Source organism: Vombatus ursinus, unplaced genomic scaffold (genome assembly GCF_900497805.2).
Source record: "Vombatus ursinus unplaced genomic scaffold, bare-nosed wombat genome assembly UNPS02014841.1, whole genome shotgun sequence".
Classification (NCBI taxonomy): Eukaryota; Metazoa; Chordata; class Mammalia; order Diprotodontia; family Vombatidae; genus Vombatus; species Vombatus ursinus.
In genome coordinates this window covers 28,094,307-28,121,985 of record NW_020954619.1, presented here as the reverse complement: position 1 = coordinate 28,121,985, position 27,679 = coordinate 28,094,307, and the positions used below count along the sequence as shown (strand labels likewise).

Here is a 27,679-nt window from a genome sequence, read left to right as displayed (position 1 = left end):
AGTTCTGAAAGTATTATTTGAATTTTGCTTGAGAGACCAAAAGATGACAAAAAAAATAGGGAGATTTATAGCACTAGAAAACTGAAAGAGCAAGAATTATTTACTTTAGGCTCATAGTAAATTTAACAAAAATCAATTAATTAATCAATGCATGTATGCATGAATGAATAAATAATTGCTCATGCATCTGTATACAACTACAATAAAAACATTTTCTTTCAAAAAAACCTTTTTCTCTGAAATGGTCACTCTTCTAGGAAATGATGCAAGTTTCTTTTATGACTTTTGGGATAAAAAATATTAATCTCTCTTTTTTAAATGAAAAACAGAGAAAACCAATAATAAACCATTAAAGTAGTTTAAAAATGTGTATAAGGTAAGAAAGTACCTAAGTATTTATAATATTAAGAAGAGCTTGGTTCTTCATTTTATTCCCCATCTAAGGATTTTAGTACTTTTGGAAATATTGGGGGGAAACTACCATCTGCTCCATTTACTTAGTGTCTCCCTATTTATATAGTGACTCTAAACTTAAAGTAGGACTCACTTAAATGTACTGTTGGATATGTTAAAAAAATAGTTATTTCCCCTGACATCTTCAATTATATTCTTTTTTATATTTCATTTCAATCCCAAGAGAGCAATTGGAAGAGCCAGAGTGGTTCTATTTCCTTGGTTCTAATCAAATGACAGTGTTTGATAGGGGGATCCATCTCTGAGTATAAATAAATAATATATATTTATATAATATACATATATAGACATAGATATACATACATACATACATACATATATCAGCTACAAATTTCTTACAAAAACAATTTTAAAAGTTTTTCTCAATATATTGGCTCCTTGTATAGGCATCAAGAAAATTCAGTTATTTATCAAATAAATCAATGAACGTGCAATGTTGTTGTCATATAGACCAGATAAGTAATTGGTTCTTTGAAGTGATAGCAATTTCTGAGGCTCTGTGTGACATAGTGACTAGAAGAACTAGATTTAAGTCCTTTCTCTAAGAGTTGTTACATTTGTAACCCTGGGCAAGTCACTTCACCTTGACAAGTCATAGGCAACTCCCTTGGATTTTATCTACTAATTCACAAATAGCTTAGTGGAATATGTTCTCTGTGGCGATGAAATCACAGATCCTTTGACTATTTATACATTCGTGGAACTTCTTGAAGTCTTGTGTATGAACTGCCTTACTTTAAAAGGTGTTTATATAGATACACAACTATATCCATATGTATCTAGCTAAGTATAATTTTGTAACATATAGCATATAAAGGAATATTAAAAAATAAACTTTGAAAAATGTGTTTTGTACTAGTGTTGTAGCTGACATATACTCAAGGATGTTTCTTCCTGTCCATCGAAAATATTCAAATTAGAGAGTTTTTTAAAAAGCACATTATTACTTTTTGTTTGTCTGGGTTTTTTGTGTCAATTTTCTCAGTCAGGATACAAGTACATTTTCTCCCCTGATGCATTAATTACCAATCTTATGTCAACCTGAGCTGTTATGAATGCTTTCAGGTCTGTCTCCACTGTGGTAAGTGTGAATTTTCTATTTATAAAATGGTTTCCCTTCAAGAACTACACACTAGGTTAATGACACCAAGGCAGATGGCAATAACAAGTTGAAAATCTCAAGGCTTTCCCAAAGGTCTCTTAAATCTATTTATTTTAGGAAGCCTACCTCGCTTTCTTTTAAGTGAAGGACATTTCTTTTTACACTAACAGCAAGAGTGAAACTATGCATTTTCATTAAATTAAATGTGGCACTTGATGGCCTGGTTGGACTGTGTAGATTATAATCTTCTATTTTAAGACTAAAAGGGGAATTTATGTTCTTTCTTTTGAGAAAAATGTGTTGGGGATTTTGGTGCTATGGATTAAGCACAGTGAATTATATGTGGCTATGAGATGGAATGAATGCATTAAGACTTCCTCTGAGGAGTCATGTTTTATGTCCCTTGTAAGAATAGAAGTTTTTTTTTTTTTTTTACTAAGTGTACTAAGTGTGGTCTCTTTAAGCTAAATGCCACCATATCTTTAGTTTTCATCTCATTAAGAAATGCTGGCATAGCCTACTAAAGGAAATTCTTAATTATAGAAGTATAAAACACAATTTTAAATAGAAAGAAAAATGAAAAACCCAAATGAGATACATTTGAAATAAGAGATTCATAGTTTTTTTCTCAATAAAGTGACATTATATAAGCTTAGAAGCTTTATCATATTGTAGAAAAGGGACTGTATTTGGAATGAGAGGAAATAGATTTGTATGCTGGCTCTATTCCTTATTATTGTGTGAATCTGGACCAGTCACAACCTCTTGGCACTCCAGGCAAATCACTAAACTTCTAAGTTGCAGAACATTTGCTGATCTACATTGGTAGACCCTCCTTTTACTCCATCTACTTCAAAGGTTTTTTTTTCCCTAATAAGTTATATAATGATAGAATACACATTATATGGTCTATGCATTTTGCGAATTTTGTAAGGTTATTATTAATATTTTACTAAAAAGTAATTTGCATGGAGAAATACTTTGTCCCATGCCTCAGATACCTCTTCCCTCCACCCTTGAAGCACTCTTCTCTTATTGTTTAGTTCCTTCCAGAACCTCCATTTTGAAGAAAGGTCAAGAGGAGCGATACTTCACTCTCTCGGCTTTGCCACCATGATTCAGCAGCCTTCTCTTTCCACTGCTGTGTACCCCTTGTCCTGTCAGTGAGTTCCTCCCTGACCTTCATTTTGTAGAAGGGCTTAGACCAACCTTGCTTCATTCTCCAGACTTCACCATTATATACTCCTTCCCACAACTTTTCAACTATCTTTTTTGGACTGTCTTCCCCCTTTAGAATATAAGCTCCTTGGAGGTAGAATCAATTTTTATTGCTTGCATTTCCTTCTCCTGCATTTAACAGAATTTGTGGCACATAGTAAGAACTTAATAAATATGTGTTGTAAGGGGCGGAGCCAAGATGTGGAGTAAAAACAGTGACTTGGTTGAGCTCTCCCCCAAACCCCTCCAAATACCTATAAAAATGGCTCTAAACAAATTCTAGAGCAGAACAACCCACAAAAAGAGAGAGAAACAAATTTCCAGTCCAAGACAAACTGAATGGTTAATTAGAAAGGTCTATTGTGCTGGGCTGGGAGAGAAACCCAGTTCAGCGTGGGCATTCAGGCAAAACAGGCCTCAGCAAACCAGGAGCAGGCCTCAGAGGAATGAATCACAGGCAGCTGTGGTGGTTTCCAGACTTCTCAACCCACAAACACAAAGACAACTTAGAAATCCAGTAGAAAAGGTCTGTGACCATGGTGGGAAAGAAGTTCAGTCCCATCCCTAGTCCTAGCACAACCCCGTGGATGATCAGAGGGGGATTTCAGGGATCTCTCTGTTGGTGCTGAGGCTGGATTCTCTTGCTTTGCCCATGCCTGGATCTGAGTAACAGTCCTAGGTAGTGGTCCTGGAGTGAGGAGGAGCACTGGCATGGTAGAGCTTGTGACAGCTATGCAGAGGGAATTGTCCTCACAGTTCCAAAGCAGGAAAGAGTGCTTGTGGTCATTCATAGATCAGAACACAGGCCAGGAAAGGAGTAAATACCTTGCCCTTGATCATACCACCTTGAAAGAACTGAAAATTTACAGGTGCATAGAAATATCTCTGAAAACAGTTACACAAAACCCCCAAGCTTGGGACAGTACATTCTCCACACTGGAAGCAGACCCCTACATTAACAAAGAGTTTAAAACTCAAGTGATTGGCTGGGAACAAACTGTGCAAAAAAAAAAAAAGTTAAACCATAGAATCTTTCTTTGGTGACAAAGAAGATCAAAACATACAACCAGAAGATAACAAAGTCAAAGCTCCTACATCCAAAGACTCCAAGAAAAATATGAATCAGTCCCAGGCCACAGAAGAGCTAAAAAAGGATTTTGAGAAGGAAGTAAGAAAAGTAGAGGAAAAATTTGGAAGAAAAATGAGATTGATGCAAGAAAAACACAAATAACGAGTCAACAGCTTGCTAAAGGAAACCAAAAAAATACTGAAGAAAAAAACACCTTAAAAAAGAGACTAACCCAAATGGCAAAAGAAGTCCAAAAAGTCAATGAGGAGAAGAAGGCCTTAAAAAGCAGAATTAGCCAAATGGAAAAAGAAGTCCAAAAGCTCACTGAAGAAAATACTTCTTTAAAAATTAGAATGGAGTAATTAGAAGCTAGTGACTTTATGAGAAATCAACACATTGTAAAACAAAACCAAAAGAATGAGTGGATAGAGCACCAGCCCTGAAGTCAGGAAGACCTGAGTTCAAATCCAGCCTCTGACCAAACACTTGACACTCACTAGCTGTGTGACCCTGGCCAAGTCACTTAACCCCAATTGCCTAAAAAAACAAAAAACAAAAAAACAAAAACAAAAACAAAAAAAAACAAAAGAATGAAAAAATAGAATACAAGGTGAAATATCTTATTGGAAAAACAAATGACCTGGAAAATAGAACCAGGAGAGATAGTTTAAAAGTTATTGGACTACCTGAAAGCCATGATCAAAAAAAGAGCCTAGACATCATCTTTCAGGAAATTATCAAGGAAAACTGCCCTGATATTCTAGAACCAGAGGGTAAAATAGAAATAGAAAGAATCCATCAATCACATCCTGAAAGAGATCCCCAAAGGAAAATTTCTAGGAATATTGTAGCCAAATTCCAGAGTTCCCAGGTCAAGGAGAAAACATTGCAAACAGTCAGAAAGAAACAATTCAAGTATTGTGGAAACACAATCAGGATAACATAGGATTTAGCAGCTTCTACACTAAAAGACCACATGGCTTGGAATATAATATTCTGGAGGTCAAAGGAGATAGGACTACAGCCAAGAATCACCTACCCAGCAAAACTGAGTTTAATCCTTCAGGGGGAAAAATGGACATTCAGTGAAATAGAGGACTTTCAAGAATTCTTGATGAAAAGACCAGAGCTGAATAGAAAATTTGACTTTTAAATATAAGACTCAAGAGGAGCATGAAGAGGTAAACAGGAAACAGAAATCATAAGGGACTTATTAAGGTTGAACTGTTTATATTCCTACCTGGAAAGACGATATTTGTAACTCATGAGACCTTTGTCAGTATTAGGGTAGTTGGAGGAAAAAAAAAAAAAAAAAATATATATATATATATATATATAATATACAGATAGATTGATAGATAGATGGCACAGGGTGAATTGACGATGAATAGGTAATATCTGGAGAATAAAATTAAGGGGTGAGAGAGGATTATACTGGGAGAAGGAGAAAGGGAGAGGTAGAATGGAGTAAATTATCTCACATAAAACAGACAAGAAATGGAGGAAGGTGAGAGGGAATGAGTGGATCTTATTCTCATCAGATTTGGCTTAAGGAGAGAATAACATACACACTCAATTGTGTATGGAAATATATCTTACCCTACAGAAAAATAGGGGGGAAGGGGATAAGAGAGTTGGGGGATGATAGCAGGGAGGGCAGATTGGGAGAGGGGGTAATCAGAAGCAAACACTCCTGTGGATGGACAGGGTCAAAAGAGAGAACAGAATAAATGGGGTGCAGGATAGGATGAAGGGAAATATAGTTAGTTTTCCACAGCATGACTACTATGGAAGTGTTTTACATGACTACACAAGTATAACCTGTATTGAGTTGCTTGTCTTCTCAATGAGGGTGAGGGGAGAGGGAAGAAGGGAAAAAATTTGGAACCCAAAGTTTTAAAGATAAATGTTAGTAAATTGTTTTCACATGCAACTGGGAAACAAGATATACAGGCAATGGGGTATAGAAATCTATCCTGCCCTACAGGAAAATAGAAGAGGAAGGGGATAAGAGAAGCAGGGGAGATACAAGGGAGGGCAGATTAGGGGAAAGGGTATTCAGAATGCACACTCTCTTGGAGTGGGAGGAGGGATGAGATGGGCAGAAAATTTGGAACTAAAAATCTTGTGGACATGAATATTGAAAACTAAAAATAAATAAATTAATGAATCTTAAAAAAAGTTTGTTGTTCTTATTATTAAAGAGCACATATTTGATTAAAAATGTACAAATACATAGCATTAATTTTGATGCTTCTTTATCTTTTACAAAAATATCATAGATAACAAATACGTCATTTTGGCTTCATCTAAGTCTTGTTTTAATTCTTCCATGTTTTTCAATGTAATTGTACACACACACACACACACACACACATATACACACATACATTTATATGGCAGAGATAGGCAACCTAGTGTTAATCTGAATTACCTGAAAATAATATCTATTATTTGACAGTTTCTCTACATCTTGAGTTGTATTTGGAATATGCAAAGAAATTGTCCATTCAAAAAAGGAAGCAAAGTTTCTTACTCTAAGAAGTACCGATGATTAATAGCATCCATAAAGTTTTCATTTAAGAAAATATACCAAGAAATTACAAATATTAAATCCAAATTCTATTCACTTCCACATTTGAAATAATGATATTCTAAAATAATGTATTTTTCTTATTCTTTGTAGATAAAATTTTTTATGTTGAAAAAAGTCATGTGACTTTTAAGTATATCAAAGAAGTGAATAAGAAGACTGAATTTGAAGTGGATCATCTGCACACCAGGGAATACCAGGTTAGTGACTTTCTTTCAGGGTAGTTTGTAGATTGCTTTTATTGGGAAATTGTAGCTATTACTTCCAGCACTTGAGTTAATTGCTATATTTGCAATTTTATAAACATCCTGAGGATCAAGGCCTTCTGGTAAGAGACCTGTTTATAAAAACTCTAAAATGACCCATGACATACTATTGAGAGTAATGCTGCTGACAAAAATAGGCACACTGTAGGGAGGAGAAGAGATAAAGTAGAAACAGGCTTGAATTATTTTCTTATTTGTTGATGCATCGAAGTAATTTCATTCTGTTTTTCAGGCCATATCCTTCAAGGTAAGTGACCACTGCCTAGCTGTAAAAGCCTGCTGCTAGCTTGGTTTATTTCACACTGTGTATTTAGTTCTCCTTATGAATATATGCTATAATTCACTACTGTATAGATGCTACAGAGAAAGCTTATGCACCACCAAATTAGTTCTGCTATGTTTTAAAGGAGCTCACTCACTGGAATACTCTGTAAACTTCACGTGTTTAACAGAAAAAATCCCTCCTTAACTTTGCAGTCCAGCTGTTGGTGGTGGTGTTGGTATTGGTGGTAATAGTTTGGTAATAATAGGAGGGAAGCATAAGGAAACGTGGAAAGGATCATAAAAGTCTAAGTTTGGTGTGAAGTAGGTAGAGATTTGGTTTGGCTTATTTGACAAATTTGGTAAACAAAAAAAATGATGTCTCTTTCTTAAACTCATCTCCTTTGTGTACTTACTACTGCAATATCTAATAAAGGTCCTCATTATATAAGTTTAGATGACTGTAAAAATATGAGAACGAATTTTCCTGCCACTGATTTCTATTGCTCCTCCAAGCTATTCTTAATTCTATTGTCAGATATATTTTGTCTGATCATATTAATCCTCTGTTCAAAACAATATAGTGGCTTTCTATCATCTACTCAACTAAGTACAAATTCCTTAGTCTGTCATTCAATGCCTTGTAGCATCATGTTACTTTTTCAATATACTTTTCAAATTGCACTCTTTGTCTCTGTGCCTCAGCTTATGAGATTTATTACTTCTATATTATTTGCTTTCACCAGCTTCACTCAACAGCCAACATTTACATTCCATACTTGGAAGGAATCTACAAATCATCTGTACCCATACATCCTTGAAGCAATACTAGCTTTCCTACCTCTGTGATCTTGGGTAAATTACTGCATCTCTCTAATGTTCATTTGTAAAATGAAACAGTGATACCAAATGATCTCTAAGTTCCCTTCTTGATGTAATGCCTGAATTCTATGATTCTACTTTTTAAGAAGTAATTGTCTAACTACTGGATCAACAAATTTTGCTAAGTTAATTTATTCTGGTAACAAAATAGGAGAGGCAGGTTGCCTTTAAAACAGGAAACACTATACTATAAACCTTGTAAGTGAATTTCAGAACAGACAAGTTCTAAAGTAATGATGTACTCTGATATTGATGTTCAGAAAGTAATCAATATACCACTGATGAGTAGCAGTGTGGTATAATGGAAAGAGAGCTGGCCTTGAAGCCAGGAGAACCAGAGTGCAAGCTCTCCCTATGACACGTATTGGACTGTGACCCTAAGAAAATCACTCAGCCTTTCAGTATTCTAGGTAGAAGAAACAGAACTCTTGGTTAGCAGCTCTGGCCTAAACTAGATTAAAATGCAATTGGGAAATATTTGACAAAAATGGATAAAAATAAGATGGAACATAAATAATGTAAATGTGTGGTTTTCTTAGTCAATATGTGGCCTGCAGGGCCTTATGTACCCCACTCTTTCTATCTGAGTTTGACATCACTACTCTAAGCAGCTCTCTAAGGTAAATAGCAGAGAAGTGGCTGATCTGAACTGGTAGAGGGGTTTTTCACATCAACGAGTTTCTCATTCCAATGAAGTTACAGATCTAATCCTATCCCTTGTGAATGATGATGGATGTAAAGTTAGGAAGTCTTATGTACTTAGGTGAGACCTTGACCTTTAACTGTATAAAAAGATAGACTGGAACCATAGTTTATGTTTAGCACCAGTATACTTTAAAAGCAAAATGGTTCTTTGCATAGACATTTTCTTACCTCTGCAAGTTGGTAAAGGGCTGCTCCATTGGCCATTGCTCCGACACTGGGCTCTTGCTGCACCCTGAAGGAGATAACCTGTGCTACAGGTGAAGTTTACTACATCATTCAAGTTGAACTCACTACCATTTGTCAATCCATGAGCAGGGTTTCCAGGATGTCCACATGTGATTGCTGTTGGATAGTATATGATATATGAAATAGCAACTCACTGAAATGATTCAGTCAATTAGATAGGCAGCATCATATACTGGACAGAGCATTGTACTTGGAGTCATGAAGACCTGAGCTCAAATTCTACCTCATACACTTACAATCAGTACGACCCTGGGTAAATTGCTAATATATGACACATGTGTACTATTGATGATTCATTTTTGCTCATAGTTGAATAGCCAATACATAACAAAAATATTTTCACTTTAAACTGAATAGGTAATACAAGTAAAGGTCCTTTAAAATCCTTTCATAATTTTGATGTTTCAGATATTTCCTCAGAGGACCTATAACTCATTTTGGTTCATTCTACAGCAGAAGCTCATTTATACTGGTGATATGTCTCTTTTCAACTCATTACATGGATGAAAAATATATTGGTGCTTTGAATCCTCAATACATAAAATGATTCTTATCCAAGATTAAGTATTGTAGCATTCATTGTAAAAATATTTTCCCTCTAACAGTGCAATTTTCTTGATCATTTCTATATTAGGACATTGAGGAATGCAGAGAACTATTAATACGCATGCTATAAAAATGAAGTTTTCTAAAAAATAATAGCAATAAAAGATTCTAAAGTTTATATTATTAGACTTCTCAAAAGTCATATTCTAGTCAGTTAAATTTAACCACCATTTTTATTCTTATTTCTCTTAACAGATGCTCTTTCTTGCTCAAAGTAAAGATCTTACACTCTGAACTTGTTAAATCCACCATTTTATCATCATATGCCCTAGCTATATATTCACTCTCTGTCTCTGTCTCTGTCTCTGTTTCTGTCTCTCTCTCTCTCTCTCTCTCTCTCTCTCCTCCACTAGGATTCAATTTTATATATAAAAAAAAGCATTAGAAATTGTAAATTTCTTTTTTACCTCAAGGAGGGATTTAATACAGTGTAACAATGAAGGACAACTTTTATTTGAACACTGCTCTAGGTTAAAAGACAAGTACTGACTATAATTGAATTTTACTTATTAAAAAGTGAGTGGTCTATTTTAAGTGTCTGTTGTCTTGATGGGACATAGGACACAAAAATAAAGTTCAAAAACATAGCAGAAGGAGAAAGCAAACCTACAAATTAGGAAATCTATAAAAGATATGTACTAGAGACTGACTGAGAATTTTACATTTAAGTAATTGACTTTTTCCACCTTGCTTATTCTAAGATGAGGATTGTGAAAATGAAATAAGCAACAAAATTTATTATGGAATTACTCAAGGAAAGTGAGGGACAAACAGTATTAAAAAAAATTTCTACAACTATAATTCCTTATTCTCTTTCCTGACTAGATAACATTCAGGATTCTACTATTTTCAAGGTAAAGCAGTTTTGTATTATAAGCACTTCATCTATCTATGAATCCATGATGGCATCTATATGAGCAGCTCCTTCTACCTATGCAGACTATGGTCTCTGGGCAGTCTCACCTTGTGAGAGTCTTATTTTGTATCTGCATAAATTCTCCATGGAGAGTCACCTCATTTTCCACTCACACATATCCTCATGAATGTTATGCATTATGAGTACAAAAAAAAATAGGTAAAAATATTTTTCCAATTGAGTAATTGTTTACTTACGGACACAAACAGGAGTTTGTCCAGACCACTTGTGATCCTGTAGACATATCCTAACAGATGTTCCAACAAGTCTAAATCCAGAATTACATTGATAGACCACAGTGTCACGATAACTGAAGCCATCTCCACTAATATGACCATTTACAATTGGATCTGGAGAACCACAGTGACCAGCTATAAGGAGACAAATAAAAGTAATTAAAAAAAGAAAATGACAGATTATCATTGACTTCTTCCTCTCATGAAAGTATTTAATTTGTCATTTGTTTTATTCTATGGTAAGATCATGTGGTACATTCAGGGATAATGCTATGTACATACCACAGGCAAGAGCCTAGCCTCTCTCCATATACAATATTTTGGGAGGTAACAAACAGGTAGTGTGCCAGCCACACCGTGCACTCTCCTCCTATAAGGAGCAGGCTGCCAGAGTCATACTACTTACCAGTCTTCCGAGCCTACCCGGATAAACACACAGAGACGAGCTGACCAGGAGGTGCCAACACCCGAGCTTTATTCAGAGGCCATCACAGCAAGGCCAAGCAGGAAGGCCAGAGCAAGACAGCAGGAGCAAAGAGAGAGCGAGCTCCGACCACTACCATTCCTTAAGTACCTACTTAGCCCCTCCTCCTCAGCCCGCCTACTAGTCATTGATTGTAGGATCAGATACCGGAAGGGGATGGCTGGGTTTAGCGCACCAAGGGAGAGGAAGTGATGCAGGAGGCTAGGACCGGATACAGGAAGGAGGCGTCTGGGGTTGACGTTGCACTTAGGGAGGGGACTAAGCAAAGGGAACTCGTCCTCTGCCGTCCCACTCCCACGTGGCACAGCCCCCTGCCTCAGGAGCATGTGCTCCAGCTACTTCCTTGTATTCTGTTCCTTCCCCAGCTATCACAGGTCCACATAGCACTGCCCACTGCCTCAGGAGCATGAGCTCTGGTTACTTCTCCGTATCCAGTTCCCACCCCAGTTCACCACAACTCCGCCTAGCACAGCCCCTGCCTCGGGAGCATGAGCTCTGGTTACTTCCTAATATCTTGTTCCTACCCCTTCTTGCCACAACTTTCACTTGGCAGTAGTCAACATCAGACAGTCCCTCACAAGGTAGTCAACTTATTTCTCTCCTGAACCTCTCTCTGCCTATCAACTTTGCACTTCCTTACAAATGTAAGCTTCTTAAGTATAGGTAGTTTCCTTTTTGTCTTTGTATCTTTAGGAAGAAGCACATTATTTGGAACCCAGAAGGCATTTAATAAATATTTGCTGATGAATTGATTGATTTACACTTACACTTACACACACACAAACACAAAACACACACACACACACACACACACCCCTCTCAAAGTCTCTTTATAGAAGTAGACCACACAGTCTTAGGTAATTTGTTCACTGTTTAAATTAGATAGTTCTTCACTTCATTAAGTAGATGAAGAAGAAAAGTTAGTTAATTCATTTGTATATTGTGTAGAATTTTCAAGTCAAACTTAAAGAGTGAATGATTAAGTGCCCTACACTATAGAGTAATTACATTTACCTATCAGGAACAGGTAAATAAGGATCAGATTTTGTGAAGAACACTGATTCATTTTCCACTGGTGACTTTTAGAATTTTCTCAACTCTGTTAATACAGTGGAATTGTCTCATTATTTTAACCTTAGGTAGGTAAAGTTTTTAATTATGTTTCACAGAATCTGAGTCAGAAGGTACTTCAGAGGCCATATATTCCAACCTTCCCTTAAAAATAGTTGATGTGTGTAGACTTTTTAAAGTTTGTAAAACATTTTACATACATAATCTCATTTGAGTGTAGCAAAGGCTCTGTTAGGTATTAATGATATTATTAGCCCCAATAAAAGCCCCAAAGAAACTGAGATAGAGATACAGCTAGTGTCAGACATGAGGTGTAGACCCTGGTACATGATCATACTTCTCTATCCAAGAACCCTGTCTAACATACTATCTAAGCCATCAAGCCTTTTAATGAAGATGTCGAGGGAAAAGGAACCATTTAATCTGACACTCTTCCTTATGCTTTGGGACAACTCTAATTGTTAGAAAGCATAATTATTTTTATACAGTTATATTTTATATAATTATATTCTAATATTGATGTACTTAAAAGACAGATAAATTGTTCCTCAAAACTTCCCACAGTGGAAATGCATTTAATCTGTAAACCATGATTCATCTCCTGAATGTCTCACTAGAACCTCAAACTCAGGTTATCTCAAACTGAAAACATTGTAATCCACTCCCAACCCCCTTTAATTCCTGGACCCAATATACAACTCCTGAATTCTCAATTTCTATCATATGTAGAAAACACTTATCTGCTGCTCATCCATTCTTTAAAGTTCTAAGTCAGACTTCTCCATATCTCTTACTTGCCAAAGTTGCCAAGTTCTAACTATGTTTCCACAGGTATTTTTTTCATTGATCCTATTCTTTGCATTCCCACTGCTGAGTAACTCTGTTCCATTATTTTTAGGTTTCCTCCAAAGTTGCAACCCATTCAATGCACCACTAACAGATTAATCTGCCAGAAGCACAACTCTCATTGTATATACCCTGCTTACAGCTACTCAATTATTGGTCCTTCATTTTCTAGCAAATTTGGGGTTATATTCTTCAGCCAGAAATTAAATGTCCTCTGTGTTCTGCCTCTAACCTATACATGCAGCCTTATGTACCACTATGTTCTTAAGTATACTCTAACTGAGTTTGACTTACTGTTCTCTCACGAAGATGCCCTGCCCAAATCAAATGTTGTTTTCTTCATTAAGCAACCCCCTCTACCCACCCACCTCCACATAGACATACACTTCGGTCCATTTAAGTGGATGTTTTTTACCATTCTTCTGGGCTCCATAGCTTTTTGCATCACTTTGATGGGATGCATCCCATTCTTTCTTCTACTCCAATTAGAAATGGTTTAGACTACTATAGATTGCCCCTGAAAACCCTTTTACAAATTCTGAGATGCTGTGAATTTGGTTTATGTACTATAATTATTCTGAAATAGATTTTTAGGAACCAAAGAATAGCAACTGGACTTCTTATATTTTGTGTTTTTTCTCAGTATTAAGTGCCTTCCAACTTAACTATCCTTGGTAATATCATTATTATCTCCTGTCATTGAATTATCTTTTAGTTGTTTTGAATGAAGGAGACAAGAGAGGCATAATAAGTTGTCCTACTTCCACTTAGCTCCAATATGAGGTGTCAGGAAACTAGATCCCAGTGGGTCACATTTATTAAGAGTCTGGCACTCTGTTCTTAAGGAGGAAGGTTCTTCTCAATTCAAAATCAATATCTCTTATAAATAGAAATTTCATTTTTAAAATTAATTTTTTTTCAAAAATATCACTGAATTATAAAACTTGAGTGTTGGAAAGAACTAGTCAAACCCATACCTATAAGGGTTTTTGATGTTTTTTACTTTTTTTCACATCATTGCAATTAACCCTAACCCTAAATCCTCCATTGTGACAACTTAATATAGTTAAATAAAATAAATCACCTTGAGCCATTTCCAAAAATGTATGCCTCATTTCACATTTCTAGTCTAGTACCTCTCTGCCAAGAGGTACAAGGCATGATACACTATCAGTCTTCTGAATTAATGATTAGTCTCTGTTCTGAAGTTATTTATGTTGTTTTAAAAGAAGAAAACTTTTCCACTGCTCTTCAAATTAAGAAAAGGCCTTATGCAGAAGGCATTATTTCTCCCCACCCCTCGAGATCTTCAGTGGCCCCTAATTACTTCTAATATAAAATACAAAATTCTCAAACTAGTTTTTAAAGCCTTCAGTAGTCTAGCTCTCATATATTTCTCCTGTCATTTTATTTTCCTTCCTTTGCCTTATTTTCTCCTACTGGCAAACCAGTCCACCAAATATTCCACTGTGGTAACACACAGTCTCTTTGCTCCATGTCTTTCTGTAGGCATGGTTCCCCTTCTCTAGAATGTGTTCCCTCCCCACTTCTAGCTCATAAAATGTCTAGCTTTTTTCAAAGCATAGCTTAGTTGCTACTTCCTTCATAATGCCTTTCTTGATTTTCCAAGTTTTTAATGTTCTCTTTGAAAATGCTTCATAACAACTTGTGTATATCTAGTTTCATTTACCTCTCTGTGGATATGATATATCCTCTCATATAATAGGAATTCCTTCAGGACACAGACTTGTTTGAGTTTTGCCTTTGAATCTCAAGTGTCTTACATACTATAGACAAAAAAAAATTTACTTTATTATTACCGAAGAGCAGGCATGGAAAACTACTACATGATGGGAAGTAGTGGGTAAGGCTTAAAGACAAAGACAAAGATTTTTCTTTAGCACCATTTTGGAAAATGGATCAACAAGCAGTTCCAGACATAAGTCATAGTTTATATCTCACAGTGCTCTCTGTCTCTGTCTCTCTCACTTGCCTTCCCTCTCCCTCTCTTTTTTTCTTTCTCTCTTCCTTCTTTCTTTCCTAACTCTTTTTTTCCTCTCCCTTCCTTTTTCTTCTACTCCACTTTATGACAAGTTATTCACAATCAGTCCTAGGAGAGGAAATGTAATGCCATCTTATTTACAGGAATGTTTATGTGTCATACTTTTAGGGTGACTATTAAAAATCATATTATCAATATATGCTATTTTAATGAATTTTTAACTGTAACTTGGCTAGAAATTTTCAAAGAATATCTTTCTCCCTTTCTTTTGAGCAAAACTACCTGCATATTTGTTGTGACTCATTTTGGCAAGGGTCCTACTTCCCACTGTCTTGCAGTACCTCTAGTTAAAAAGTTTAATGGCCTTTAACAGATCAGGTGGAGAAATGAAGTCAGTGCTTAACACAGTACCTCTGTTCAACATATATTTGTGGAATGAATGAATCAGATTTTATAAAAGGTCTTATTTAATCAGGATAGGACACTGCTCATTGAAAAATTTTATGGTAATGTGCTAATAATATGTTTCTCTCTCAGAAGTTCAAGGAAAATAATGATGAGAAGTGCTACTAAATTCTGCATTTATTCCAGACCACCAAGAAAGAATTAATTGCTGATGTGGAAGTGGTAGAAACTTAAGAAATATAACCATGTCATCTTATAATTCATATTAAAGTGAGAGAAACATAGCTATAGGCAGAGAAGTATACTACAGAAAATAAGAATCCAAAAATTCAGAGAAACCTAGGTATAATTCTAAGTCAAAAATTCTGTTATTTTTGATTCAAGGGATGAAAAGCTCTCAAAAACTAATCTACCAATGTAATAAAAAGTAATTTCAATACAGGAGAAAAGCAGAAGCATTTCAAGATGCAATTGTGATTACTTGGAGAATTTTCAAGTTTACATTTTCAAAGAATACAAATAAAGAATGGCAAGAGGGACACAGAAAAGAAGGGTAAAAACAGAAGTTTGCCACAAACATATGGATAGCATCAACAAATCAAAGTCTCAAAATAAAATTAACTTATTGAAAATGCTACAGGCAATAGAAAATGTTACATTTATGTGATATTTAGTCACAATCTGAGGAGAGAGAATGAAGATCTAATTGACTCTGATCTTCCTTTCCATCATGTAGAAAAAGGAGTTCAGCCAAAAATTATTTACTTGTTTTAAGGGTGTAGAACTTTTATCAAATGGTTGAATTCACAAGGAAATAGACCATTCACTATAAGTAACTTTTTAGTGCAATGGCAAAACTATATATATACATTAATGTAACATACATTTTACACAAGAGAGTCTTACTTTGAAGGGAGGTTGGAATAACCTCCAAGTTCTTTTCAAACATTTTATTAGGAGTTGGACCAAAAGTTGGAAAGGATGAATTAGAAAAATTGCACATCAAACCCAAAGATTCAAGCTTTTGTGACAAAAATTTATTAGGACAAAAACTGCTGGGAAAACTGGAAAACAGTGGGCAGAAACTAGGTACAGACCAATATCTCATACTGTATACCAAGACAAAAATCAAAATGGGTACATTATTTACACATAAAGGGTGACAACCATAAGTTATTTAGGATAGCATGGAATAGTTTACTTGTCAGATCTATGGATAAGGGAAGAATTTAGGACCAAACAAAAGATAGAGACCATTACAAAAGGTAAAATTGATCATTTTGATTATAGAAAATTTTAAAAATTTTTGCACAAACAAAACCAATGTAACCAAAATTAGAAGGGAAGCAAAAAACTGGGGGAGGGGATTTTTGCAGCAAATATCTCTGATAAAGGCCTCACTTTTCAATAGAAAACTGAATCAAATTTACAAGATTACAAGTCATCTCCCAATTGATAAATGGTCAAAGGATGTGAACCAGCAGTTTTCAGACACTAATGCACTCACTGTCGGTGGAGTTATGAACTGATTGAACCATTGGAGAGCAATTTGGAACTATGTCCAAAGGGCTATAAAACTGTGCATATCTTTTGATCCAACAATATCACTTGCTAGGTTTATATCCCAAAGAGATTTTAAAAAGGAGGGGGGAAGGACCTACTTGTACAAAAATATTATAGCTGCTCTTTCTTATGGTGGCTAAGAATTGGAAATTAAGGGGGTATGCATCAATTAAGGAATAGCTGAACATGTTGTAGTATATGATTGAGATGGAATATTATTGTGCTATAAGAAATGACAAGCAGGATGCTTTTAGAAAAACCTGGAAAGACTTATGTGAAATGATGCAAAGTGAAGTGAGCAGAACCAGAAGAACACCATACACAGTAACAGCAATATTATATGACAAAGAATTGTGAATGACTTAGCTATTCTCAGCAATATAATCATCCAAGACAATCCCAAAGGACTCATGATGAAACATACTATCCAACTCCAGAAAAAGAATTAATATTGTCTGAATACAGACTGAAGCATACTATTTTCACTTTCTTTCCTTTCCTTTTCTTTTCTTTCTTTTTTTTTGTCTAGTCTTCTTTTACAAAATGACTAATTTGGAAATGTTTTATATGTTTACACATGTATAATCTATATCAAATAGCTTACATATCAGGGAGGGGGGAGAAGAGGGAAGGAGAGGGATAGAAGTTGGAACTCAAAACTTAAAAAAAGACAAATGTTAAAATTGTTTCAACATGTAATTGGGGAAAAATAAAATATTATTTTTAAATCCCTCTCAATGTTGCCAAAATGTTCCTAGAAACAAAGAAAAAAAACAAACAAACAAACATAGAAATAAAAAACACAGATATCTTCCTGGTGTTGCAATATGGCTATGAATCATGGAACATCAGAGTCTCTGAATATTTGGCAAACTAATATGTCATAGGTGGGTTGCAAATGGTTTGTACTGGTGGTATGGGTGTCAACATCAATGAAATCATCATTCCATTAAATTATTCCGCTACATGATGAAGTGAATCATTTTTGTATTATTGGCATCCATTCACATTACAGCCATTGAATTATATTTTTGAGAAGTACATGCATGATGCTCAACAAACTTTTTTACATGTCAACTATATACTACAACTCTAGAAAATTTAAAAAATTCTCCATGTATGAAAATGGCACAATTTAACAAAACATAATTTTAAATGGTTATTAAGCACCTAAGTTCAAGACACTGCTGAAATGAAGATTTAAATAAATGAATAAGTAAGGAAATAAATAAATAAATAGGCCCTGACCTTAAGGAACTTACACTTGATCTAATATTATGCTAGTCCTTATGCCACTTATGCATGAAATTTATATTCTTTTGCAGAAGGGAGATTTGACAAATTCTTAAGTGAATGAAGGTTTAACTTCATATCTTCTGTGTTTTCTTTTTTTCACTATATTATAGTGAGCAAGTCAATCTTCATGTTTTATTTATTTTATTTTCATAGGTTAGCAAGTATTCAATTAGTGCAAATTTCATTAAGAATGAGCAGAAACAAAAAAGGAAAGCAGATCGGTTAACTGTAAAAAATAAGGAAAAAACAAAACCTCTAAATTTCAAAACAAAAATACCAAATTAATTCAAATAAAATGGGCCTAACTCTCTGATAAGCACTACTTACTCAATGACCCCATATCCCAGGGTACTTAAATCTGATTGGCCTCAGTTCAAACAAAGCCCATTAAATGCTTTATACTGGCAGTTCTAAAGACAAAAATATGCAACACATAAGGAATAAAGGGACTTGTACTGCTTGAGAAGTGCCAATCAGAGAATTGTGCTATTTCTGCATAAAGGAAGAATCTCAGAATGGTAAGTAACTGCATGTGGCCTATTTTACTTTCAGATCATTTAAGTTAGTGGATTTAATAGTCTTGTATTAATCTGAACCTGGTAGAACTTCTCGGCCAACAAGCCAAAAAAACGAGAAACAAGGCATAAAAATAGTAAATTAATGTAATGGTCCCATCTAACCAATTTAAGTACAAAATTCATTAAGGAGGTTGTTATTGTACTTTTTCATAAAATTTATCTTTAACTGCCAAAGGAATTACTGAATTTCTCTGCAGTTCAAGGGTGATTTAGCAATTGTATTATTTCTAGTTTTCCAGAGCTCAATAGCAGTCTTACAGTTAACATTCAATAGTCTCTATGATGACAGTAGGTATTCCTGAACCAAGGAGTGATATGCCTAATGTTATAGAAAGAATAAGTTGTCACCTTGAGCAAAAGCAGTTCTTTTGAATTCTCTACTAGGCCACATAGATATCTTTATTATATATACTATATTACCAAACCAGACCAAAGAAAACAAAACAAAGAAATATCAACTCCTTTTTAAATTTAGAATTATGGAATCTTGAAGTAGGAAGTGACCTCAAAGACCATCTAAATCACCTTTACCTGAACATTCAGGAATGCTCTCTATGACACCCATGATCAGTGACCATCAGTGGCCATTCATTCTCTATTTGGTACCCTTAGTAATGATGGCCACATTTTCCACAAAGGCAATTTATTACACTTGGGGCACAGCTGTAATGTTTAATTAGTTTTTTTTCTTATGTTAACCTAAAAATTGTCTTTCTATAACTTCCATTCATTGGTTATTATTGTGTCCTTCAAGACCAAGCAGAATAACAATACCACTAGAAAGAAGAAGAAAGAAGTAATAAACATTTATTAATTGCCTACTATGTGTCAGACACTGTGCTAATAACTGAGAATACAAAGAAAGGCCAAAGATAGTCCCTGCTCCAAAGGGGTTAATGAAAGAGAGAGCATACAAACAATGATGAACCAACAATGTGTGTGTGTGTGTGTGTGTGTGTGTGTGTGTGTGTGTGTGTGTGGAAATAATCCATGGAGGGAAGACATTAAAGCATTAAAGGGAATGAGGAAAGGTTTCCTGTAAAAGATGAGATTTTATCTGGGACCTGAAAGAAGCCGGAAGGCAAAGATGAGAAGGGAGGGCACTGCAAACATGGAAGGCACCCAATCAAAATGTTCAGTGTTAGGAGATGGAGTGTCTTTTTCAAGACTTAGCCAGGAGGCCAGTGTCACTGGATCAAAGAATACACAGAGGGAAGGGAAGTAAGGTGTGTAAGAAGATTGGAAAGGTAAGAAGGGACCAGGTGGTTAAATGCTTTGAACTTGAATTAGGTGATTTCATATTTGATCCTGAGGGTAATAGGGAGCTACTGGAATTTACTGTGTAGGGGAATGACATGGTCAGAGTGATGTTCACATTGACATCAGAGTGGACAGAGGACTGGAGTGTGAAGAGACTTGTGACAGGCAAAGAAATCAGCAGGCTGTTACAATAGTCCACTTGTAAAGTGCTAAGTGTCTGCACCAGGATGGTGGCATTTATAATACTAAAGTTTGTAAGGTACTTTATATATGTCATCTGATTTGGTCTTTAAAAAACCCCTGTGAAGTAGGTACTAAGTTTAATCCTTCTTCCACATCACAACTGATAAAATATTTGAATACAACTAGCACATCCCATCTAGTTCTCTTTTCTAGGCTAAGCATTTGTAGCTTTAGGAACTGACCCTTTATATCATTGTCTGAGTACCCTTATTATCCTTATCATAATCCCTAATTAGACACCTATTAAGACTGACTATATAGGCAGATTTTCTTAACTTCCTATATAATAATATTATGTAATATCAAAAATATTTTATTTTTTCTTTTAAAAATGTAAAACCAGGTATTTAGTGTGCTCTAAATACATCTATGAATTTTGTTTACTAAAAATAAAACTTACTTTGTATTTGTTTATTATATATTTTTATTGATACATATTAATATAAATATATGTATATATGTTTATCTACACATGGATATATATGTACATGTATATATGTCTATCTACATATGAATATATATGTATATGTATATATTGCCTCTCAATAGAAAGTACATAATTTGAACATGGAGAATATTCATTTTTGATATTTAATCAATGAGACAATGTGCCAAGAACTGTGCTGAGTCCAACATACAAAGAAAGTAAAAAAAAAGTTTGCACTTTTAATTAATTAACATTCTATTGAAAGAGACATAAATAATTAAGTATGCAAGATATGCAGAATAGATTAATGGTAATCAGAGAGGGCAATTTCCTAGCAGATTGGGTGACCAGGAAAATCCTTCTTTAGAAAGTGAGATCTGAACTGAGTCTTAAAAAGTCAGGGAAGCCAAGAGGCAGAGGTGAGAGGATAGAACATTCCGGGAATAGGGTCAAGTCATTGTAAAGGAAAGGGGATAGGAGAGGAAATGCTTTGTTCAAAGACCTGCCAGTAGGCTTGTGTAACTGCATCTTAGAGTTTAATGGAAAGCAGTGTCTTTGGATAGCCCACACCTAGCATATTTCCTGGCACAAAGTAGGCACTTAATAAATGCTTATTGATGGAATGTCTTGCATGGTATATCTTACATTGGCATTGAAATGTATAGTTTATAATGTTCTCACTTATGTAATCTCATTTGATCATCACAACAATCCTATTAAATGTGTAAGGAAGTATTATTATTTGCATTTTAAAGCTAAGAAAACTGGAACTTGGGTAAAGTGATTTATTTGTTCAAGGTTGGAAACTTGTAAACAAAAGTGATAGGACCCCAGGTCTTTTGATTCTTAATCTAGAGATTTTGGAATGATGGAGAAATAATAGGTATATGCATTTATTTAAGTACTTTGTGGTGGAGCATGATTATATTAGATATTTGTTAGCACCAACAAAATAAGATATAAAATATAAATTACTAATCCTAGCATTTAATGACCTCTACAATCCTATTTCAATCAGCCTTTCCAGCCTTATTTCACTGATCTTTTCATATACTCTATGTTTCTGTTAAACTGGACTACTTGTTGTCCTCTATTCTCATCTTTTTCTCTCTGACCTCTGTACCTTTGCTCATTTCATTACCCATGACCGGAATGGACTCCTTAACACTTGTTCCATTCCTTCCCTCAAGAATAAATTCATACATTTCTTCCTCCACAAAGTTTTCTCTGAGTTCTACAGAGGACAGCGATCCCTCCCTCTTCGAGTAATAATGATCATCTACTCTTCTGTCAAAGGTACTACCATTCTTCCAGTCTCCCAAGTTTATAACTTCAATGTTATTTTTGACTCTTGCACTTTCCTTCTCCTTACATAATCAATCAATTGCCAAATATTTCCATTTTACTTCTACAATGTCTTTGCAATTGAGCTCACCTCTCTATTCATACAAGTTCAACATTAGTTAAAGTCCTCCCCAACTCTGGACTATCACAATAGACTCCTATTTGGTCTCCCTTGACTCTTATCTTTTCCAACTATAATCCATCTTCCACACTGCTAACAAAGTGATTTTTCTAAAGCACAGATTTCTCCACCTCAGTAAACTTTGGTGGATCCCTGCTGCTTCTGTTTAATTTTTAAAGACCTTTACAACTTTGCCTCAATCTATTCCCCCCCCGATATATACATATATATATACACATATACATATATGTTTGTATGTGTGTGTATACACACACACACACACACACACACACACACATACATATACACATGCATATACATTACTCTCCTTCCCATACTCTGGCATTAGCCAAACTAGACTTCTTTCCACCTGGTTCCTTTCCTGGACTTCATCATCTCCAGAAACTCTTCATTTTGCAAGATGAAATCAACTCTGAAATTCACACTTTTTCAGCACCTCTTGTCCCTCTGACTGGAAAAAGTGAAGATTGGAGTGGTCCTGCCAGATACTCCACTACTCAAGGAGGATGCCCAGGGAATTAATTTCATTTTCCAACTGGGTATTTTCCTGGACTTCATGATCTCCAAAAACTCATTGTTTTGCAAGATGAAATCAACTCTGAAACTCTTATCTCCTTGGATCATTTCCTACTATGGCTGCAAGACTTCATCACCTCCACTGCCCCTCCCTCTTTTCAACTTCTTTTTATGAGTTGTTTTTCCTTAGATCCCCTTAAGCCTTTCTCTGTATCCTGATCCTTACAGAGATGGGGAACCTGTGGCCTTGAGGCCACATGTGGCCCTCTAGGTCTTCAACTGAAGTCCTTTGACTGAATCCAAACTTCACAGAAGCTACTGTTCCCCACCCCTGGACCCTAGCACACAGTTGACACAATAATTGTTTATTGACTCTGACTGTTTGTTCCTCAAACACTACACTCCATGCCAAGTCTCCAAACCTTTGCAATGGCCATTCTATGCCTGGAAATGCACCCTCCCCCTGACCTCTTTCATATAATCCTTCTCTTTCTTTAATAACACTGCTCATGAACCACTTTCAGTGAGTTTTTCTTGATCTCCCCATCTATTCACCCTCTCTCCAAAACTACCTTGTATTTAAATGCTTGGGTATTTATTTTCTATTTATTCTCTTTATATTTATTCTGTATATACATACACATGTATTTTTTGTCTCACTATTAGAACATAAGCTACTTTTTAAAAAAGGGATTATTTCCTTCTATGTATTTGAACCTCCAGTGCCTAAAACAGCACTCAGCACATAGTAGTTGCTTAATAAATGCTTGTTAATTGATTGATAACCAATTACATGGTGGTTTAAGACTTCTGAAACATTCCTCATATTAAGCATTTGAAAAAGGCAGTATCAATATTATTATCCCAAATTTACCAATGAGAAAACTAAGAATGAAAGAGATTAAATGATTTGCCTATAATAATGTAGCCAATATATGACCAAAAGCATTTTCTAAACACAGGATCCTCTGGATTTATCCCAAAGATTTGGGGAAAAATTTAGTCTTTTCCTCTCTATTATACTGTAAGTTCCTTGAAATCAGGGTCCTAGTCATATTTATCTTATTAAAGATAACTGATTCATAGCACCACAGCCCATATTTAATAAATATTTGTTGAATCAAATTTAATTTGTATGCATCTAATGCCTGGGTAACATATGTTGATTATGTTAGTCCCATGATTTACCTTTCATGATTCCCCAGAGAGTGCTATCTTACCTTTCTCTAACCCTTCCAGTGATCCCTGCCTCAACTGAACACCCAAAAATATTTTTGTATTATGCGTCTATCATAGTCCTCTTTCTGATATTTAAATCTCTTCATAACCTAGCTCCTTCCTACTTTTCTAGTCCTTTCACACTTGTCACCTCCACACTCAATGACTGACCTCCTTGCTATCTCTTTTTACCTCTGCCTCAGTTTCCTCGGCTTCTTTCAAGACTCAGCTCAAATCCTACCCTGTGGTTAGTGTCCTAACTGGTTTTCCAGTTGCTAATGCTTTGTGCTCTCAGATTACATGACACTGACTCTGCATTTATCTTGTACATATCTATTTTTTTTTTTGCCATTAAAATATGAGGCCGTTGAGAAGAGTAACTTTTTACCTTTCTTCATATCCACAGTGCTTTGCATAAGGCTTGGCCTCCAGGAAATGCTCAATAAAAAGGTTTTTTTTATTGATTTATTATGTTCTCAATTGTGTTGTTTCTTTCACATAGAAATCTTTAAATGAATGTTCATTGAATGGATAAATGAATAAATAAATGCATACTTAAATAATTTGAGTCTTAAAATTAGTGGGCATTTCTCCCTTGGAGATAAAAACTTTCTCTTTATAGAAGAAACAGTGATATCAACAAAATATCAGTTCTACATACTATGATGATGATGTAGTCATAAAACATGGGTTATGTGCATGTTATTGGTTATCCCTACGATACTAAAGAGACCCAGAATTGGTCCATCACTATGCTTATAGCAAAAATGACACAGCACATAAGTAAATTTGATGTCACAAAGTGATCATTGAATCAGTCAAACAACAAATAGTTATTAAGTGCCTACTATATTTGAGGTTCCATACTATGCCCTGGAGATACAAATGAAAAGAATAAAAAAAAAAATCCCACTCACCTGAACTTATAGTCTTATGGGAAAGACAAGTATAAACAGAGTGTCCCAACAGTCTTTGTGTGGTTTTTAGCCATTAGGTTATTCAAGCTTAAAATTACACTAAGACTATTAGGACCCTGTATATAAATATTATATAAAATATAATATACACATAATAATAATAATAAAACAAATAAATACATGGATAAATAGTTACATAAAAGGGTATTGAGGAAGGAGGACAATAGCTGTTGGGGAAGAGGGATCAAGACAGACTTCACACAAAAGACAGTTCCTATGCCATGTCTTAAAGAAAGAAGACTCTGAGGAGGAGGTAAAGAGTAGGATGGCCAGTGAAAAAGAACAGAAAAGTGAGATGGGAAAAGGAAATAGGAAGTCACTAGATTCAACTGAGTATGAGAATCATATGGTCATATCTTAGATTAATGTAAATTACTTTAGCAGCAATGTATAGGATGGATTGGAGTAGTGAAAGTCTTCAAAAAAGGGAACTAGTTAGGAAGCTGCTATGATAATCTAGAGAAAAAGTGAAAAGGCCCTGAATCAGTAGTAGCTGTTTAAATAGAGAGAAGGGGGCTAGTTAACAAGGTAGAAAGGTCAAGATTTGGTAAATGATTAGTTAAGTGAAATTTTTGTTGTTGTTTAGTTGTTTTCCGGCTCTAAGTGACTCTTCCTGACCACATTTGGGGTTTTCTTGATAAAGATATTAGAGGGGTTTGCCATTTCCTTCTCCAACTCATTTTACAGATGAGGAAACTGGGGGCAAATAAGGTTAAAGGACTTGCCCAGGGTCACACAGTAAATGTCTGAATCAAAATTTGAACCCAGGTCTTCCAGACTCCAGACCTGGCACTCTATCCACTATGCCATCTAGCTGCCCCCAACTGAAATGAGGGAGGGTGAAAAGTCAATGATAATGCCAAGGTTATGAGCCTGGAAGAATAAAAGAATAGTAAAGCCTTGGGCCAAAAAAAAGAGTTGGTCATCTAGTTCAAAGGGCTAATTTTTCAGATGAGAAAACTGAATCCCAGATAGGTGAAGAGATTTGCCCAGTTTAGCACAGATTTAAAAGAACAGAGTTAGGTCTAAGGTACTTCATACTAATATTTTATGATATTTCTTTCTTGGAGGTGTGAAGCTGCCTGGTTTAAGTCACATTTTCACTGTATCCACTTTGTATTCAGAATATTTGTTTATGTATCTCAATAGAATGGTATTTTTAAAAAAATCTATAAAGCAAATATTTGGTTTCTTTTTCGTTGTATAATTTTCAGTATTTATCACTGAGAATAGAATAATAGAAGCTGTAAACACGTTATGCTAGCATGGAAATCAGAAATGGAGTGTTTCTTTTTGAGCAATAACATTGTCCTCAGGCCAAGACAAGGTCATGTAAGGCATTAAAATTCCACTGACAATTTAAAAATTCTACCTGTGTGCTAATCACTTGAAACAAAATTCCATATGCCTTAGCCTCATGTTTGCACAAAGCAAATCACTAAAAGGATTGTTGGTTTAAACACAAATGATTATATCTACTCCCACATATCTATACCTGTAGTATATATATTAAATTGATGGAATATGCACCATTTTTTCCCTTTAATGACAAAGTTAAGATTATTTCAGGGGAAGACTAAGGTTTAAAAGTTTGATTTCTTTCACAATGCCATAATAGAGTTTTGCTACCTTCTGGTAGTAATCAACAACCACAGGGGGTGATGTTAGCTGCCAAATATGTGACAACAAAAGCGAAATGATTCCATCTTTTAAGTAAGGTTAATGACTATATTCTCCATTCCACCAAAGGAATAAAAAAAAATGTGATAGCACAGAATGAGTTTAAGAGGCTTTATAGAATAATGCAGTTAACCCCAAGAGTAGGAACCAAGAAACATGAGTTCTAATCTCAGCAACACCACTAAGAGCCTTTGGACAGTCACTTCTAAATATGTACATGCATAAATTTTATATATTAATGGAGCATGAGGGGGTATTTGGTCTGGTGGGGTTTTGATGGAAAATGCCATCGTGGGAAGTCTCTCACATCCTTGCCATGAATCTCTTTTGAGAACCAAGGAATAGGAATAGAATGGCCAGAGTTTGAGCCAATGGACCCTCAATATGAAAGCATCAATAAAATAAAGGCTCACCAAATCAATAAGGAAGGAACCCTGAACTTGGAGTCAGAAAACATGGATTTGAATGCTAGCTCAGACTCTTATTAGTGTGGGACCTTGGATGCGTTACTTCACATACGTGTACATGTGTCTTCATAGATCTTGCCTGTGCAGAAATCCAAATATTGATTTGTATAGCTGTTTTGATGCATAGAAAATCAGGTCATTTATTTTAAAATATGTTGCTGAATTGTGAGGGACTGTTTGATGCCAGCTACTGCCAGATGGAGATTGTGCCAACATGGGATGGAAACTGGGTACCAGAAAGTAACTGGAGCTCTTGCTCCCGAGGCAGAGGCGGTGCTGGGCAGAGTTGTATCATACTGGGATGAGATCTGGGGTCAGAGAGGTAACCGGAGCTCTCGCTCCCGAGACTGGAGCGGTGCTGGATGGAGCTGTGACAGGCTGGGGAAGAAGTGGGGTACAGGGAAGTGGCCGGAGCGCGCGCTCCTGAGGCGAGGACTGTGTCGCTTGGAGGGGGGACTGCAGAGAACAAGCTCTCTCTGTCTAGCCTCCTTCTTTAGGTACTATGCTGACCCCAGACGCCTCCTTCCTGTGACCAAACCTGACTTCCTGAGTCACGTATGCTCCCTAGGTGTAGCACCGACCCCAG

General features: G+C 35.5%; 1 protein-coding gene across 1 annotated transcript in view; it reads right to left on the bottom strand.

The window, feature by feature from the left end:
- Positions 1-27,679, bottom strand: part of CSMD1 (CUB and Sushi multiple domains 1) — a 2,488,924-nt gene that overhangs the window by 93,450 nt on the left and 2,367,795 nt on the right. Inside the window, exons 53-54 of the mRNA XM_027840340.1 lie at positions 10,536-10,709; positions 8,739-8,912 (exon numbers count right to left, since the gene is read on the bottom strand). Of these exons, the coding sequence (XP_027696141.1) occupies positions 8,739-8,912; positions 10,536-10,709 (348 nt within the window). The remainder of the gene's footprint in view (positions 1-8,738; positions 8,913-10,535; positions 10,710-27,679) is intronic.